At 49.2% G+C, this 14663-nt stretch overlaps 1 protein-coding gene across 2 annotated transcripts in view; it reads left to right on the top strand.

Moving 5' to 3' along the window:
• The first annotated feature begins 3577 nt into the window (after positions 1 to 3577).
• EDIL3 (EGF like repeats and discoidin domains 3) overlaps positions 3578 to 14663 on the top strand; it is a 473099-nt gene continuing 462013 nt past the window's right edge. For both annotated transcript variants that reach the window (XM_062212442.1, XM_062212443.1), the window contains exon 1: positions 3578 to 3847. In XM_062212442.1, the coding sequence (XP_062068426.1) occupies positions 3781 to 3847 (67 nt within the window). In that variant the 5' untranslated portion in view covers positions 3578 to 3780. The remainder of the gene's footprint in view (positions 3848 to 14663) is intronic.

Genomic DNA, 14663 nt, shown 5'->3' on the forward strand with positions numbered 1-14663 from the left:
TGAACTGACTTTGAGTAAAAGGACTTGTAGTGGTCGAGATTCACGTGTGTCCTGGTTCTAAGCTGAGCCTGAATCCAGGTGTGCTACAGCACCCACGCTCCTAGCCTTTAAGAGCAACTCTTGCAAACAGTCTTAGCTGGAACAAACTGCCATAGACTGAGTGGCTAGACAACAACTCTGGTCACCGCCCTGCAGGGAGGACCAAGATGGGGCGCTGAGGTGGTGAAGGTGTGCGTCCTGCTTCCCGTGTTCTGAGTCCTCCTGTGGCAGGCAGAGAGCATGTCTCCTGTCATTTCTCACTCATGAGGGATCCAGGACACTGGGGATTTAGGCTTCCACACAGGAATTTGGGGAGACAGAGACATTCTCCACAGTGAAGTCCAGCAAACTTCCCATAGTTTATCTTCTATTTGTTTTGCTGCTACCTTATTCTGCTTTGTATTAATGTGACATTTCCATTACTTTCCTTGTAACACTAAATCTACAAGACGGTAACAGATGCTATAAGAAAAAAAAAAGCTTGTTGTAAAAAAAAAGGGGGGGGGGAGAAAAGTTTGCAAAATGCTGGATTAAGCACTTTTGGAGAAGTTTCTTAATCACAGAGCCGTTCAGGGTACTCACTAAGCTGCCATTCACCATGACTCTCTAAGAGGCTGCCTTAATATGGGATGTTTCCCAAAATTATTTGGCCATGAAACTTTTTATTTTCCAGAAACCTATTAACAACTTGTGGAAAAGGAGGCCTGCAGAAAACAATTTGGGAAGTGCTGACTTCAAGTGATGTATAGATTCATTTTCAGCACTTTAGGTACATATTTGAAGGCGCTATAAAACTGTAGGCTGGATCCTTCGTGATCAGTTCAGTCCCTCAGCACTGAACGCACGAGAAGAGATTCATGGCAGAGTTTTGTCCTTTTCTTTCTTCTCCTTTTTTAAAGAATGTCTCAATTTCTGTGGCCTTCTAACGTGTCTTATCCTCCGCTTGTGAGGAGAGGACACTTGCGTTCAGTGAGAGTAAAATGAGCCCTATAAATGTAAATTAGAAAAAGGACTGCAGTCTTCCAAATGAAAGGCTGATAGATGATCATTATCATTAAGAGAGGGAGAAAGGAAATAACTCTGCCAGTGTTGCTAAGGGCCTTGCTCACGCTCTCGCTCTCTCTCTCTCTCTCTCTCTCTCACATACATACATACATATAACTACTTATCAAATTTATTGCAAACGGAACTTGAGAAAGTAGAGGTATTGAACTGGCAACATTGTTCATAAGTTGTCTACTAAGTAATAAAGACATTGACTGCCACTGCTCCAGGCATTTGGGCAGAGAATATGCACTTAACATAGTTTTGTGCCTCATGGAGTTTTTTTTTTTTTTTTAATCTTCCTTGAAATTACAAAAAAAAAAAAAAGAAGAAGAGAAATGTACACCATTGCCAAGTATCGCTTAACTTCCTAACATGCTTATTAAGATTCATGTCTTTATCAGAAAAGTAGAAATAAACAGGGAATAAAATGTGAAATTGAGCAAAATTGTTAGCATGCTCTTTTTCCTTAGATCTCTCATGAGAGAGAGACTGGTTTCTAATTTTATATTTTGGGGAGATTTAACACTATTCTCCAGGAACAATATTAGAAAACTAATATTGCACATCTTGTTTCAAAAATTAAAGGAATACTTTCTGATGAACACGCCACAGAGTGGCCAAAGCAGGCTTTGAAAATGCAGTATTGCTGATGTAGCAGGAAGTCGGACACTGTTTGAAATACTTTGCTACCACTCTGGATCTGTTACGCTAACATCTGTGGCTTTAAGCATAAAAATAGTAAAGAAATGACTTGGCTTTCTCTTGGCAAAGGGACTTTTTTAAGCGTGTTTTTACCCCCGCCCACCCAACAGGAGACGAGAAGGAACCTTACTCAAAGGATTTTCCTATTGTGGCTGTTTCTTTGTTTGCAGTGAATACCACAGCTCACCTCCTTCTCGGTCTTTAGAAAGACTCCTCGCTCAGCCTTGCTCCCTTGATCTGTCTGAACTCCGAAAGGCAGGCGGCAATGGAAGTTCAAGAACTCAAGGAGGCGGACGGGGAGGAAGTTAGAGCTCTGATTCACCTGTGATCTTGGGGATGTCTCCTTTCCACTTCCCGTCTTCCAGAGGCGCCCTTCAAATTCTCTCTCTCCCCCTCCCTCTCTCTCTCTCCCCCTCCCTCTTCCTCTCTCTCTCTTTCTCTCTCTCCCTCTTTCTCTCTCCCTCTTCCTCTCTCTCTCTCTCTCTCTCTCTCCATTTCTCTCCCTCCCTCTCCCTCTCTTCTTCTTCCTTCTCTCTCTCTCTCTCTCTCTCCCTCTCTCCCTCTTCCTCTCTCTCTCTACATTTCTCTCTCCCTCCCTCCCTCTCCCTCCCTCTCCCTCTCTTCTTCCTTCTCTCTCTCTCTCTCTCCCTCTCTCTCTCTCTCTCTCTCTCTCTCTCTCTCTCTCTCTCTCTCTCTCTCTCACCTAGCGGGAAGAAAATGAACAAGAGCAGTGTTTCATCCTGGCAGTACCTGCGAGGGGCCGGCACTGGATCCGTGCCCCGCAAGCAGTCACGCAAACGGAAAAACACAGGCAAAAGCACAAGCCGCAGGCTCTAAGCCTGGTCCAGTCGCTGGCTTGGCAAAGACGGGTCCATTTGCATCGGTTTTGTGGCCAGCAGTGAAAGGCGAACCGGCTCAGGGCTGCTTCAAGCACCTGCCCTTGCCTCCTGCTTCCACGCCGACCCCGGAACGCGCCCCAGGGTTTCCCGTCTGAAACAGAGCGCGGTGGCCGGCCCCTGGCCTCAGCCCGGGCCGTGCGCACAGCGGCGCCCACCGCCCTGCCCCGGGCTCCAGGAGCGAGCCTGAGCAGCCGGGCAGCCTGGCGGGGCTTGAGGACAGTCTGGCTGCGGGCGCAGCTGCGTTTCCCGAGAAAACCCCGCACCGTTCATTGTGCTGGGGGTTCGCTCTCTCTGTGCCCCAAGAGACACTTTCCAAAAAAAAAAAAAAAAAAAAAAATCCCAACTTCTTTCCCTGACCAAGCTGAGAAAGGAAGTTCAGGGGAGTCCCTCCACGCGGGTCACTGTAGAGTCCACGGCTGGGGACTGAAAGGCGGCAAGGTCGCCCCTCGAACCCCGGGCAACGCAGGGAAGTCGGAGGGGGCAGCAGGTGCCAGGGTGTGGCTGCGCGCAGGCGGCCCCCTGTCTCTCCCAGCATCAGGGAGGGCGGGAGCCAGGGAATGAGCTGGGAGGGAGGGGGAGGGGGAGGGGGGCGGGGGGGAGGGAGGGGGCCAGGCGCGGAGCGCGGGGAGGAGCAGCCGCGGCCGGGCTCACACGCACGCCGCCTCTGTTTGTACACAGTGCGCTCCCGGCCGCCGCTCGCTCCCCTCGGTCTCACGCTTCATTGTTCTCCAAGTCAGAAGCCCCGCAGTGGCGGCGGCGAGAGCAGCGCCAGCCCGCGCCCGGGGGGCCCCTGGAGCCCGCGCCCCGCCCGCCGCGGCCGGGACCCACCCGCAACGCAGGCTCCGCCGGCTGCCCGCCTCCGCGCGCCCGAGGCCGGCGAACGCGAGGACGCCCGCCCGTTGCCTGCGACCACCGCTCGCGCGCGCCTCCCTCTCCAAGAACTGGTTCAAGAAAGCGCTGCGGGAAGAAGCCGTCCGTTGTGCCGAATTCGCCAGCAGGGGCGGGTCCGCTGCCTGCCCTGCGGTGCCGCCTCGGCCGCCCTGCCCTTCGCGACGACCCCTGACCAGCCGGGGTCACGGCCGGAGACGCGACCATGAAGCGCTCCGTAGCCGCCTGGCTCCTGGTTGGCCTCAGCCTCGGCGTCCCCCAGCTCGGCAGAGGTGAGGCGGCGGGGCCTGGGCGGTCGGGGAGACCCCGGGACACGCGCGCGTGGGTGGGGTGCGAGCGCCGCGGGCGGCGCGGAGGAGGCGGCGCGCCCGGGATGCCCCGAGAAAGTGCTCGCAAAGTGCGCGCGGAGTGCGCGGGGCTGGCCGGGGGGACCAGGGGTTGAGGCACCGGCATGCAATCCAGGGATCGCGAGGGGACGGCGCCAGAGAACCAGCGATGCTCCCGGGATCTCGGCTGGAAGCCTGTCCAGGCACCGGCGGCGGCGGCCAGCAGTGCCTTACTTGGTGCCGTACTCGGTGCGGGATGAGGCTGGAGAGCCGCAGGGCCGGCCGCCCCCGGCTGCGGCGCCTGGCGCAGGGCTGCGGGGATGAGCCCTGCGCTGTGGGAGAAGTGGAGACGTCTCGCAGGTCCCTCCCAGCCCGCGAGCACAGCATCCGCTGGCCACGCACCAGCCCGGGGGACCCCAGGGAGCCTTGGAGCTGGCTGCGCGCTCCCCTCGGCACCACGCGAGGCCAGGCGCGGAAAAGTTGTGGGACCCGCGCGGGCAGCGCTCTCCGTGACCGGCGGTTGTGTGGGGAGGTGGGGAAGCCTCTTCAAAAAATGTGCCGAGTTGCCCAGGCGACTTTCAGGTCTGCGAGGCGTGGCCGCCGGGTCCGGACGAGCCCGGTCCCGACCCGATCTCGCCACCAGCCTGGGCTGGGTAAGGGGCTGAGAGAGGGCCGAGGGCGCAGGGGCTTGGGTGGCGCCGACCTGGTCGACAGGCAAGGGCTGGGCATCACCTCGAGACCACACACTGCGTGGATGGGTGGATGGTGTGCACCCTCCATCCGCGCACCCATTTGCGGGTCCCCGAGGAGAACCAGGGGGTCTGGGGCGCCTGCTTGCCCCAGACGCCGGTGTGGCTGGGCAGGTGGCCCTGGCGGCCCTGCTGGGGAGGAGGCTTGGCTGCACCTCGCCCTGGGCCTTCTCCCCGCCCGGGTCCCGGCCCTCGCCGGCGCGTGCAGGTGTGCGCCCCGCTGCGACCCCCACGTGCGCCGGCTGCGCAGGCCCAGGCCGCCCCTAGGAACGGTCGGGTCCCGTGGCCTACTCCCCGCGCCGGTTTTCCCCCTGCTCTGATTTCCCCACTGGATTCCTTCCGCACTTTGATCCTCCCCGGCGAAGAACCGCAGGCACCGGCGGCGTCTCCTCCTCCCTTCCCCGCCGCCCAGCGTGAACGCACGAGCACACTCACCCGGAGCTCCCACGCACCCGCGCCGCGCTCCCGCCGCCGCCCTCCCCCGCCGGCCGCGGGCCGAGGTGCGGTGCAGACGCGGGGGCGCGCGCGTGCGCGCGCCGGGGGGGGGCTGGAGGCGGCGAAGGTGCGCCCCGCGCGTGGGGCCGCGCCCGCGTCTCGAGGTCGAGGCTCTGGAGCGCCCCGGGGCGCGCGGCCCAGGCCCCGCGGGGTGCAGCCCCGAGACCGCTGTCCGCGGGAAACGCACGCCGAGCGCCTGAGTGCCCGCAGCGCCGGACGGGCCCACTCCGGAGACGCGGCCGGCGGGGTGGCCGAGCACCCAGTGCGCCCCGGGGGGCCTCTCCGGAATGGAGAGGGAGCCCAGAGCTGTAGGAAAGGAGCAGTGTGAAAACTCGCATCTCCGCCCTGTTTTTCTCCCTCGGTTCTGTGGAAGGTAGCGTGCACCCAACAATGAAACTTCGGCCAAACTTGCTGCAGCCAGCATTGGCACCGAACATTTTCCTTAACGCCCCACCCCAGACCCCGGTCTAAAGCCTGTGTTTCCCCTCAGTGCGGCTTGCCATTTAAGCGCATTGATGCTCGTGATTTGCCGTGTAACTTCTTTCATCAGTCGCCTTTATTTTAAAATTAAACCAATGGATCAGTCAGATTGAATATTTTATTAACTCCTAAATTATTCATCGTTATGGGTTGCTCCGGAAAATTCAATAACACGCATGCAGTCGCAGCCGGCACGTGACATCTTATGCAATCTGCCCTGGAGCCTGTAGTTTGTGCCTGAAGTCCTTAAGCAAATGGCACTAAAAATTTCTGGACGTGAACCAAGGCTATGCATCCCTGACATTCGCATTTCTTGAATCCACCAACGGCGATTTATCGTGCATCCAGCCTGAGAATAAATGGATACCTGAACACTGTGCTTCTATGATTGGTATCACAATGTTTGTGCAGAAATAACAGGTTTCTGTGTTTTTATTATGCTCACACATTATCCAGTTTAAATATCCATTAACTCAATACCTTAAAATTAAGTGTGAACTTCAGACTCAAGGTGAAGCATCTTTAAAACACAGTGTCTGGAAAGACTGACTTAGCAATCATAATTCAGTGCCATGTAGCACCCTGCTGTGACAGTTTGCACCTGGGCCATGCCAGGCATTGCCATGGTTCAAGGCAGGTGTCCCTCGGGTGTTGGAAAGTTTTCCTGATTATTCCTGGAATACTTTGTGAGAGTTGGGATGTACTTTGAATGTGGATAGCTTTCAGAGCACATTCATATGAAGAAATAATGGTGAAACGAGTGGCCTGCTCTTTAGTCTAGCTGCGGACAGCTCTGAAGCCAAGCAGGTGATCTGAACCTCTGCACTCCCCTCTCATTAAAAACTCTGGTATTTTCCTCCGGTGTCTCAAGGTCAGTGTTCATAGGAAACGTGTATTCAGATTCCAGGATGCTTTAAGTGGATATTCTAATAGAGTTTTTCTGTTGCAGCACATATAATTTTTCCTTTCTGCAGAATGTATAGCAGTGTAAAGCAACAGGATATACATGACTAAAACAAAATAGCATGGTTACCCAACACCAAGGCAGAGTCTAAGTGTGATGGTTTTCAGAGCCTAAGCAGGCAGTCCACAGGGAATTTCATTGTTGTTGATCAAGATAAAGTTATTAATTGGGTAATTTTTTTCTTACAGTGTTTTTGATCTGTTGAAGTTTTGCATGATGGGGATGGACATGTATGCTATAGTTTGTGTGCAGTGTTAGAAAAAACTGCCTCCTCTGACAGTTTCCTGAAGCCTAAGAAAGCTATCCTGCTATCCGTTGTTTACGGCATCATCCACATGCAGGTGCAGTAGCTTTGAGTATAACTTACGATGTAGTAGGCTCCTTGTACGCCTGCCAAGAAAAAAGAAAAGAAAAGCAACACAAGATTCAGAACTCAGTTTAAGCCAGAAGTAAATCAGAATGTGTGGATGCTGACTGAAAAATAGCAAATTTGGGGAATATGTAATTAGCTGTGCAGCTTCAGTTGTAACTAATCAACTTTTCCCCCCACTTACTTGCTAAGTAGCTTGAAAATAGACATTGTTTTTGGGGAAGAAAGCAGAAAACTAAAACCAAACTGTTCCTCTTGTTCATTTCTGAATCTGTGGTTTCAGGAAGATATGTAGCTTTTTTTTTTTTTTCTTTTATCAAAGCCCATGTAATGATTATGATGTCTTTTTGGTAAATAAAACCACATTTACAAAGAGTCAAATGGCTGTCCATGTGAAATGGAATAATGATTGCAAGGCTTCTCATGCTTTCCTACACAATAATGCTAGGGGTTAAGTATTATAAATACTTGAACTGAATGAATTACCACTTAATTGTCACGGAGTATACCTTGAAAGGGTCTTTGCTTTTGAGAGCATCCTAGAAGGGAAAAGGAGACTGGCATCGACTGTCTCCTCACCAGCAGGTGTCAGGATAATCAATGGAGATCTTATAAAGGAAAGAGGTAAAAAAAAATAAAAGAAGTAAACAGTGAATGCTAATCTACAAGTCCACGTAAAATGACTTTGTACCCTTTATGATGCTGATGTTACCAGATTTCCATACTTTGAGAAAGAGAGGGAGAACCTAATGCTTGTACTATGGGATTTTAACAGTTGCATCTCCAAGACGACCACTGGCACACTGAGGTTGAACCATTAGTTAACAAGAGTCTCCTGTGTCATTTACCAAGGAAATACAAGCTGTGAGCAACTAAAGCAATTACTGTTGAACTTCCCACACCCTGTGCTGGCGTACCCTCCATTTTCACCGTAGGCTTTGATTATAGAAATTTGTGACCTTCATTTACATGGATATGTGCGTTCAACTTCATCCTTGCACACAACTACCACACTTGACAAAGAGGAAGGCTTTTGTTTTAAATTTGTCCTTTTCTCTGCTGACAGTCAAGGGTGTGTTTCCCAGAGGTGACAAGTTCCCGTAGAACGTAAGTCACACAGCCCCAGAGACTGCAGGACATGATAAATACGGCTTTGTCACTACCCACTGCAGCCAGCCATGAATCCTTTAATAGGCACCTGTTGTGAAGCCATAACTGTCAGTGACTTGAGGGCATTTATTTTGTTTTTAATTGACCTTTAACTGATAACTTTTCTTCGAAAATTAGTTCCAGCATCTGCTGGTACAGCCCTTACGACTGTTACCGATTTGTTGTGAGTTCTCCTTTTTTTCTGCACTTGCTGTCATCAAGCCAAAGCAGATTGCTTCCAGTGGCATCCTTTGTGTGTCAGATTCGTCCGAAAATAAAAAGCCTCCCTCCACCCCCCAGCTCCCTTTCCTTGCCAGATGTCTGTCAGTTGTACAATTGATGAGGTATCCACTCCTCATTACTACAAGGTCACAAATCAACGAAAACTGGAGAAATTGGAATGTATCTTCTTGTGAAGAGGAACATAAAGAGGGGTGATAATGTAAAGCCTCTGTCTACCCAGTCCTGAGGTTTAAAAAGTGAGAACAAAATGGGATCTGAGGTATGAAGACACTCAGGGCTTCACACCTTGATTTGTTGCCTGTGTGCTGCCTAACACTCTCACCTGGGCAGTGGATTATATCCACCCCCTTGTGGAGCGGACACTTGCATCTTCATCCACACAGCACAAGCTGAGAGCCCCAAAGAAGGAGTCAGGAAACTGCTGACCACCTAAAATAGACGCCACATTGAGGCCTCGGGGAGTGCGTTGCAGAAAAGTCTCTTTCTCTTGGCTTTCCAGTGCCTGGGCTCTCTATAAATTGCATTGATAGAATGAAAGGCACGTGAAATATACAGACTCTTAGACCAAGAGGAGTCTAGCAACCTATGTGGAAAAATGATGCCTTAGAATTTAGGTGGGTTCACTTAGAGAGAGAGAGGGGGAGAGAGAGAATGGTGAGAGAAGGTTTAAAGGCCCAAATCCATTACTCTGCGGGAGAATAGTACAATAATTGATACCAGTATTGGGCCTGCATCCTAAAGAAAGGCTCACTGTAGATTTTCAACATGTTGAGGGCACCAAGTCTGTGCAATGCATACATTATTGAAAAAAGATGTGGTCAGAATTATTTAATCTTGCAAACTTGCTTAGTGGTTGAAGTGTTAGGTATCTGAAGGATACCTTATTTTTTCATCATGCCAGAGAAAGTGTTATCACATAGTTTTTATCGATTTTTTTCACCCAGAAGTAATGAAGTAACAGCACTGTGAAACACAGAGCTGAATTGTGTAGGAAAGAAGTGGACCTCACAATGCAGAGAACATCCTGCAATTATGTGGTTGTGTTTTAAAAGAAGCTGTACTGCTGTTTTGCTTTTCAGTACACATCATTGCAGTGATAGTAACTGTGTAGGATTTATTCAACAGCAGGTTTATAGTGCATGACACAGAAGAGCGGATTTAAGTAAAAGAATTTAGGTGAAAGCTTTCTAAGCACTAAAGCACTTTTGAATGTGACTGTTACTATGGAGAAGGAAGATTGCCCGAGCTTTACTTGTTCTCTTTTCTTAAACAGATATGTATCAAACTGATGGATCTCTTGAAAGTGATTTCCTACGGCATCCTATGCTATAAATGGGAAGGCCAGGTCTGAATCTCTTGTTAGATGATGACGTTCTTGATTGGAAGGTAATCCGTACACAAGGTTAGACCACCCTGCCTTCTTCAAGACTTGCACTTGGCATCTGACAGTGGTTTATTTGGGGCACGCCAAATAATCCTTTAAGCCCCTTCTTGTACTGAGGTCAGAATGACATTTAGATTTTACTGAAACTGGAGATTATATGAGGTCAGCCAGGGTAAAAAGGTTCATCACACAGAGGGGGAAAAGTCCAGAACCGTCAAGGGGAGACAATGGAGAATGCTGTCATTGGGATAAATGGACAACACCCTCCCTGTAATGCAGAGCAAACCTCTCCCCGCCCCCAAGTCGGCAAGAGTCCTCTCTTCATCCTCACATCTGGGACACCCATCAGATTTTTCTCTGCAGATCATACTTGAACTTTATCCACCCTATTTTTCCCATTTATTTCATTTTTACTTTCCGTAGTTTCCCATATTTTAAGCCCTGACTTTTGTAGAGTGTTGTCTACAAACAAAAACCAAGTTACCCTTCCCAGTCCTTTAAAGTTAATATTTCAGTTTTTTGTTCCATATTTTGTGCTTCTGAGCCAGAGCGTAGACAAGTGCGAGGCAGCACAGTACTACCACTAAGTAGCCACAGTAACAGCAGAATCCTCAACTAACACTCATTGTGTGTTCACCTGCACAGAGCTGCCCCTTGCACACCCGATGAGTGTTCCTTTGGAAGTGCTAGCACGTTTGAAACAGCTGTACATCTTTTATACAAAAAATAGGTCAGAAGTAGTTGGAGGAACTTGAAGAGCTTTGTTTCTGACTTTCTTACATAACCCTTTCTTGCAGTGTGTTGTTAAATGAGCCTACTTTGGAAGCATTTTTTTCCCTGCTCCTGCAAGAACACTGTTAAAAATATAATGTTAAAGTTCAGCCCAGATATAAAGTGCTTTCTGTGTTTGTTAAGAATCTCCAGTTAGGGGCAGGCCTTTGACTTGGTGGTGAAGACATCCGTGTCCCCCCGACAGAGGGCCTCATTTGGAGTGCTGGCTCTGCCTGCAGACTACAGCTTCGGTCAGTGCGGATCCTGGAAGGTAGCAGTGGTGGTTCAAGTAGTTGGGTTCTTGCCACCCACATAGATGACTTGAATTGAGTTCCTAGCGCCTGGCTTCAGCCTTGTGGTTATTGTAGGCATGAGTGGGAGCTCAGTTTCTATCTATCTTTATTTGTCTGTCTGCCTCTTAAATATCTCTATCTCTCTATCTCTATTTCTATCTCTATCTCTATGCAGGAATCCTCTACTAAAAAAAAAAAAAAAAAAAGAGTTCCTTCCAAGTGATACATTCCTTAGTTAGATACAAGGTTCTAACACTCTGGATGACTTGAATTTTGACCTACAAATAATATCTGTTGAGGGCATTGTTCTGTCTTTTGTTCTTTACCTGCGACCTGCAGCATACGTGCTAACAAGGCACCTTCATCCTGACAGCTCTTCAAGCCCAGGAACTAAGTCTAGTGCACATTGAGTGCCTTCTATGCATTCCATTATGGTGGAAACTCTAGGAGGCAGGTGCCCTTACTGCTGATTATCTAAATGAGAGAATGCAGAAGCAGAGAAGTTAAATAGCGTCCTTTGATCACGCAGCTACTCAGTAGCTTGTTAGAACAAGAATCCGGCTCAAGCCTAGAGCCTGCCCTCACCCATGAAAGGAAGCTTGTGTCCCAGTGAGTGACACATTCTGCACATCAGAGAGGTATTTTGTGAAGTGACTTTATTTTCTGTCAGCCACACACCTCATCTGTAACCCAGTAACTGGTAAAAGTGGAAGATTGTTCGCTTGAGACAGTGATTTCAAATTTTAAAATTCATGTTGACAAAGTGTCTCAGCTCTTTGCATGTTCAGAATTCAAGGAGCATGCCATTTTGGTTAGAAAGAGTTAATACAGCTTCCAGGAGGCATCATGACCAGGACACTGAGGCCCCCAGGGAGGAGAGGAGCCTGTGGGAAAGATGCTCTCTTTAAAGTCTTGCCATCAAATTTGACTTTGATGTGAACTTTAGGGTTTCTTTTGATTTTTGAGGATTTTAATGCTTCTCCTCATTGCTCATTACTGTTCAATATGATGTGCAGGGACAACTTTTTATATTTTATTTTATTTTATTTTATTTTTTGACAGGCAGAGTGGACAGTGAGAGAGAGAGACAGAGAGAAAGGTCTTCCTTTTGCCGTTGGTTCACCCTCCAATGGCTGCCGCGGCTGGCGCACTGTGGCCAGCGCACCGCGCTGATCCGATGGCAGGAGCCAGGTGCTTCTCCTGGTCTCCCATGGGATGCAGGGCCCAAGCACTTGGGCCATCCTCCACTGCACTCCCTGGCCACAGCAGAGAGCTGGCCTGGAAGAGGAGCAACCGGGACAGAATCCGGCGCCCTGACCGGGACTAGAACCTGGTGTGCTGGCACCGCAAGGCGGAGGATTAGCCTAGTGAGCCGTGGCGCTGGCCCAGGGACAACTTTTTATGCAATTCTCAGATACCTAATAAGGTACGACATGATTCAAGAGGTTAGCGAGATTTTTATTTCTACTAGTTTAATGAAGGTCTTTTAATTTGCCTCACTCCTCTTCCTCATTTAATTTTATTTCTGTGTAACCCTGTTAAGAAATTTTAGCCAAACAAAATCCCCGAATGATCTCATGCCAGACCAGCTTCAAAATCTTGAGTTGCTTGAACAGTTGTTTAACCAAAGTCAGTTGATTTTGAAAACTCATAGTTGATTACCGTTAAATATTTTACAAGATCATGAAAATTTCACCACCTGAGACCATCCTCATTAATCTTTCTGTGTGCATCAACACAATGTTTAACAATGGAAATGGACCTCTAATGATTTCCCTAAAATAATCAAACAAAAGTTAAAATTCCAGAAACATTTCCCACCTGCACCTTAGGGAGCACCAGTAGGGCAGGAATTCTTAGTCTTTATTAACAAAAAAGAACCGGAGGTTCCACAAAGGCCTGTGACTTGGAGCCCATGGAATTGGTTGAGTTTGAATCCCCAGGTTCTGGACCATGGGTGCTTTACTCTGTGCTGAGCTGCCTTGTGTAGGGTCATCATAGTCATGCTTGCTTTTCAGTTCTGGACCTCTTGAGAGGAAAAGTTTTGCTTTTTTAAAAAATGCTTGCAAGCCCCTTATGGGTTCAACAGTAACACTCTGTGCCAGCAACATACGATACCTCCTTTCCTCTTTGGAGCGATTCAGGGTCCTGCGTGGCACCAGCTACCTCTTCAGTGGCTCCAGAACTTGGCAGCTTCTTTTTCCATTTGCAGTCGTCCCAGAACTTGGCTTCTTTCTCCATTTGACCACCGAACCAAACTTTTACAAGTGGGTGTGGGGCCCTTTTAACAGTCCGCATTAGACTTCCAGGAAGCTCCCGACACCGGTGGTTCCCACCTCTATTTTTAGGGTACCCACTGGCAATACTTTTTATTAGACTTCCTTGTCACATGGAGTTACTTCAGCTACCAGTAACTTAAATTTCTGACTTTCCATCTCTTACCAGAATTTTCTGTATTTTGCCATTTTCAGCTCCACTTTCATGGACACTGTTCTTGGTCTCTGTTCTGAGTTCCAGTTCTTCTCTTTGCTTCTGTTTGGCGGCCTGACTTCTGGGGTCATCCATTCTTAGAAGGTCTCCGACACTTAGGAGTATCCCCAGTGGTTTCACCCATGTTTGCTTTCTTTGCCCAAGTTATCAACACCTTTTTCCTCTTTATTAAGTCTTTGGCCAAGGAAGTTCCCAAAGACCTTTGCCATTTCTAGCACTCACAAAACATCAGTGCTGTGAAAGGGTAGTGGGATCTGTAGACCAGAATTCCTTGTAGGACTGAAAAGTATGGATTGAAGTTGTAAAGGGGATGAAAAAGAAAAAAAAGGGTGTGGTGGTCTGAGGAAAAATATCACAGATGGACTGGAATAATCACACTGTAATCATAACAGAAGGAATTATAAATTTGGGAGGATAGCCACAGAAGTTATGGTCTAAGGATAGTGGAGGACAAGATTATTGGAAGAGAAGTGGAGGCACTGGAAATTCAGGTGTTGGAAAAACTCACCTCTGTGGGTACAAGAATCCCATAAACATTGTGGCCTGAGAAGTGTGGAGTGGATGACAGGGAGCCAGGAGGTGGAACCTTCAAGGAATGGGGCGGGGGATGATACAGAGCTCAGTAGTAATTATAATATGTAAGGGGTGTCCAGGAGTGGAGATACACAAAGGGAAATTTGAACTGGGCGTTTTCAGAAGGGAAGCAGGGAGAATGTTCTAGAAGCAGTATGGAGGAGCAGGAGAAACTAACACTACACCTTGAGACCTGGAAATCGGGTGAGAGAGAGGACAGCGTCCAGTGGCGAGAACTGCCAGGTGGGCAGTGCTGTGGGGCCCAGGGAAGCCAGTTCCGGTCACTGTTCCCTTTGGTGGTCTTTATACAGCCTTTGACGTTAAACCTGCACCAGAAACGAACGCACCTCGCTAGAATCAGTGCTTTGAAGCACATGTGTGTTCACATGCGACAACTCTGTTAAACTTGACTGCAAACATGTGGGGCTCTCCTTGTCCTCACTGCTGGATACCACTACGGACTGACAGCAGGGAAGGTTGTTGGCACTCAGAGCTGGGTTTTACAGCTCCAAATCCAGGAATCTGTGCAGTGTAGCACAACTGCGGAGAGCCCCAAATCCCCGGAAGGATCCCGTCTAAATTTAACACGCGGCTGGGGACAGGAGATGTCTGCAGTTGCGCACTGACCTACTTTACCTCCTGCAGATGGGCCTCTGTGCAGTTAGAGGACGTGGAGCTTAGGCTCCCGGGCATGGCTGCTGTGTCCGCACCTACCCTGCATTGTCGCCCACCATTGAGTGGATCACTTGCCTGAATGGTTCCTACTGGAAAACAGTTAACATTGTTACCTCGGAAGTGTTT

The sequence above is a fragment of the Lepus europaeus genome, chromosome 15, assembly GCF_033115175.1.
Source record: "Lepus europaeus isolate LE1 chromosome 15, mLepTim1.pri, whole genome shotgun sequence".
Lineage (NCBI taxonomy): Eukaryota > Metazoa > Chordata > Mammalia > Lagomorpha > Leporidae > Lepus > Lepus europaeus.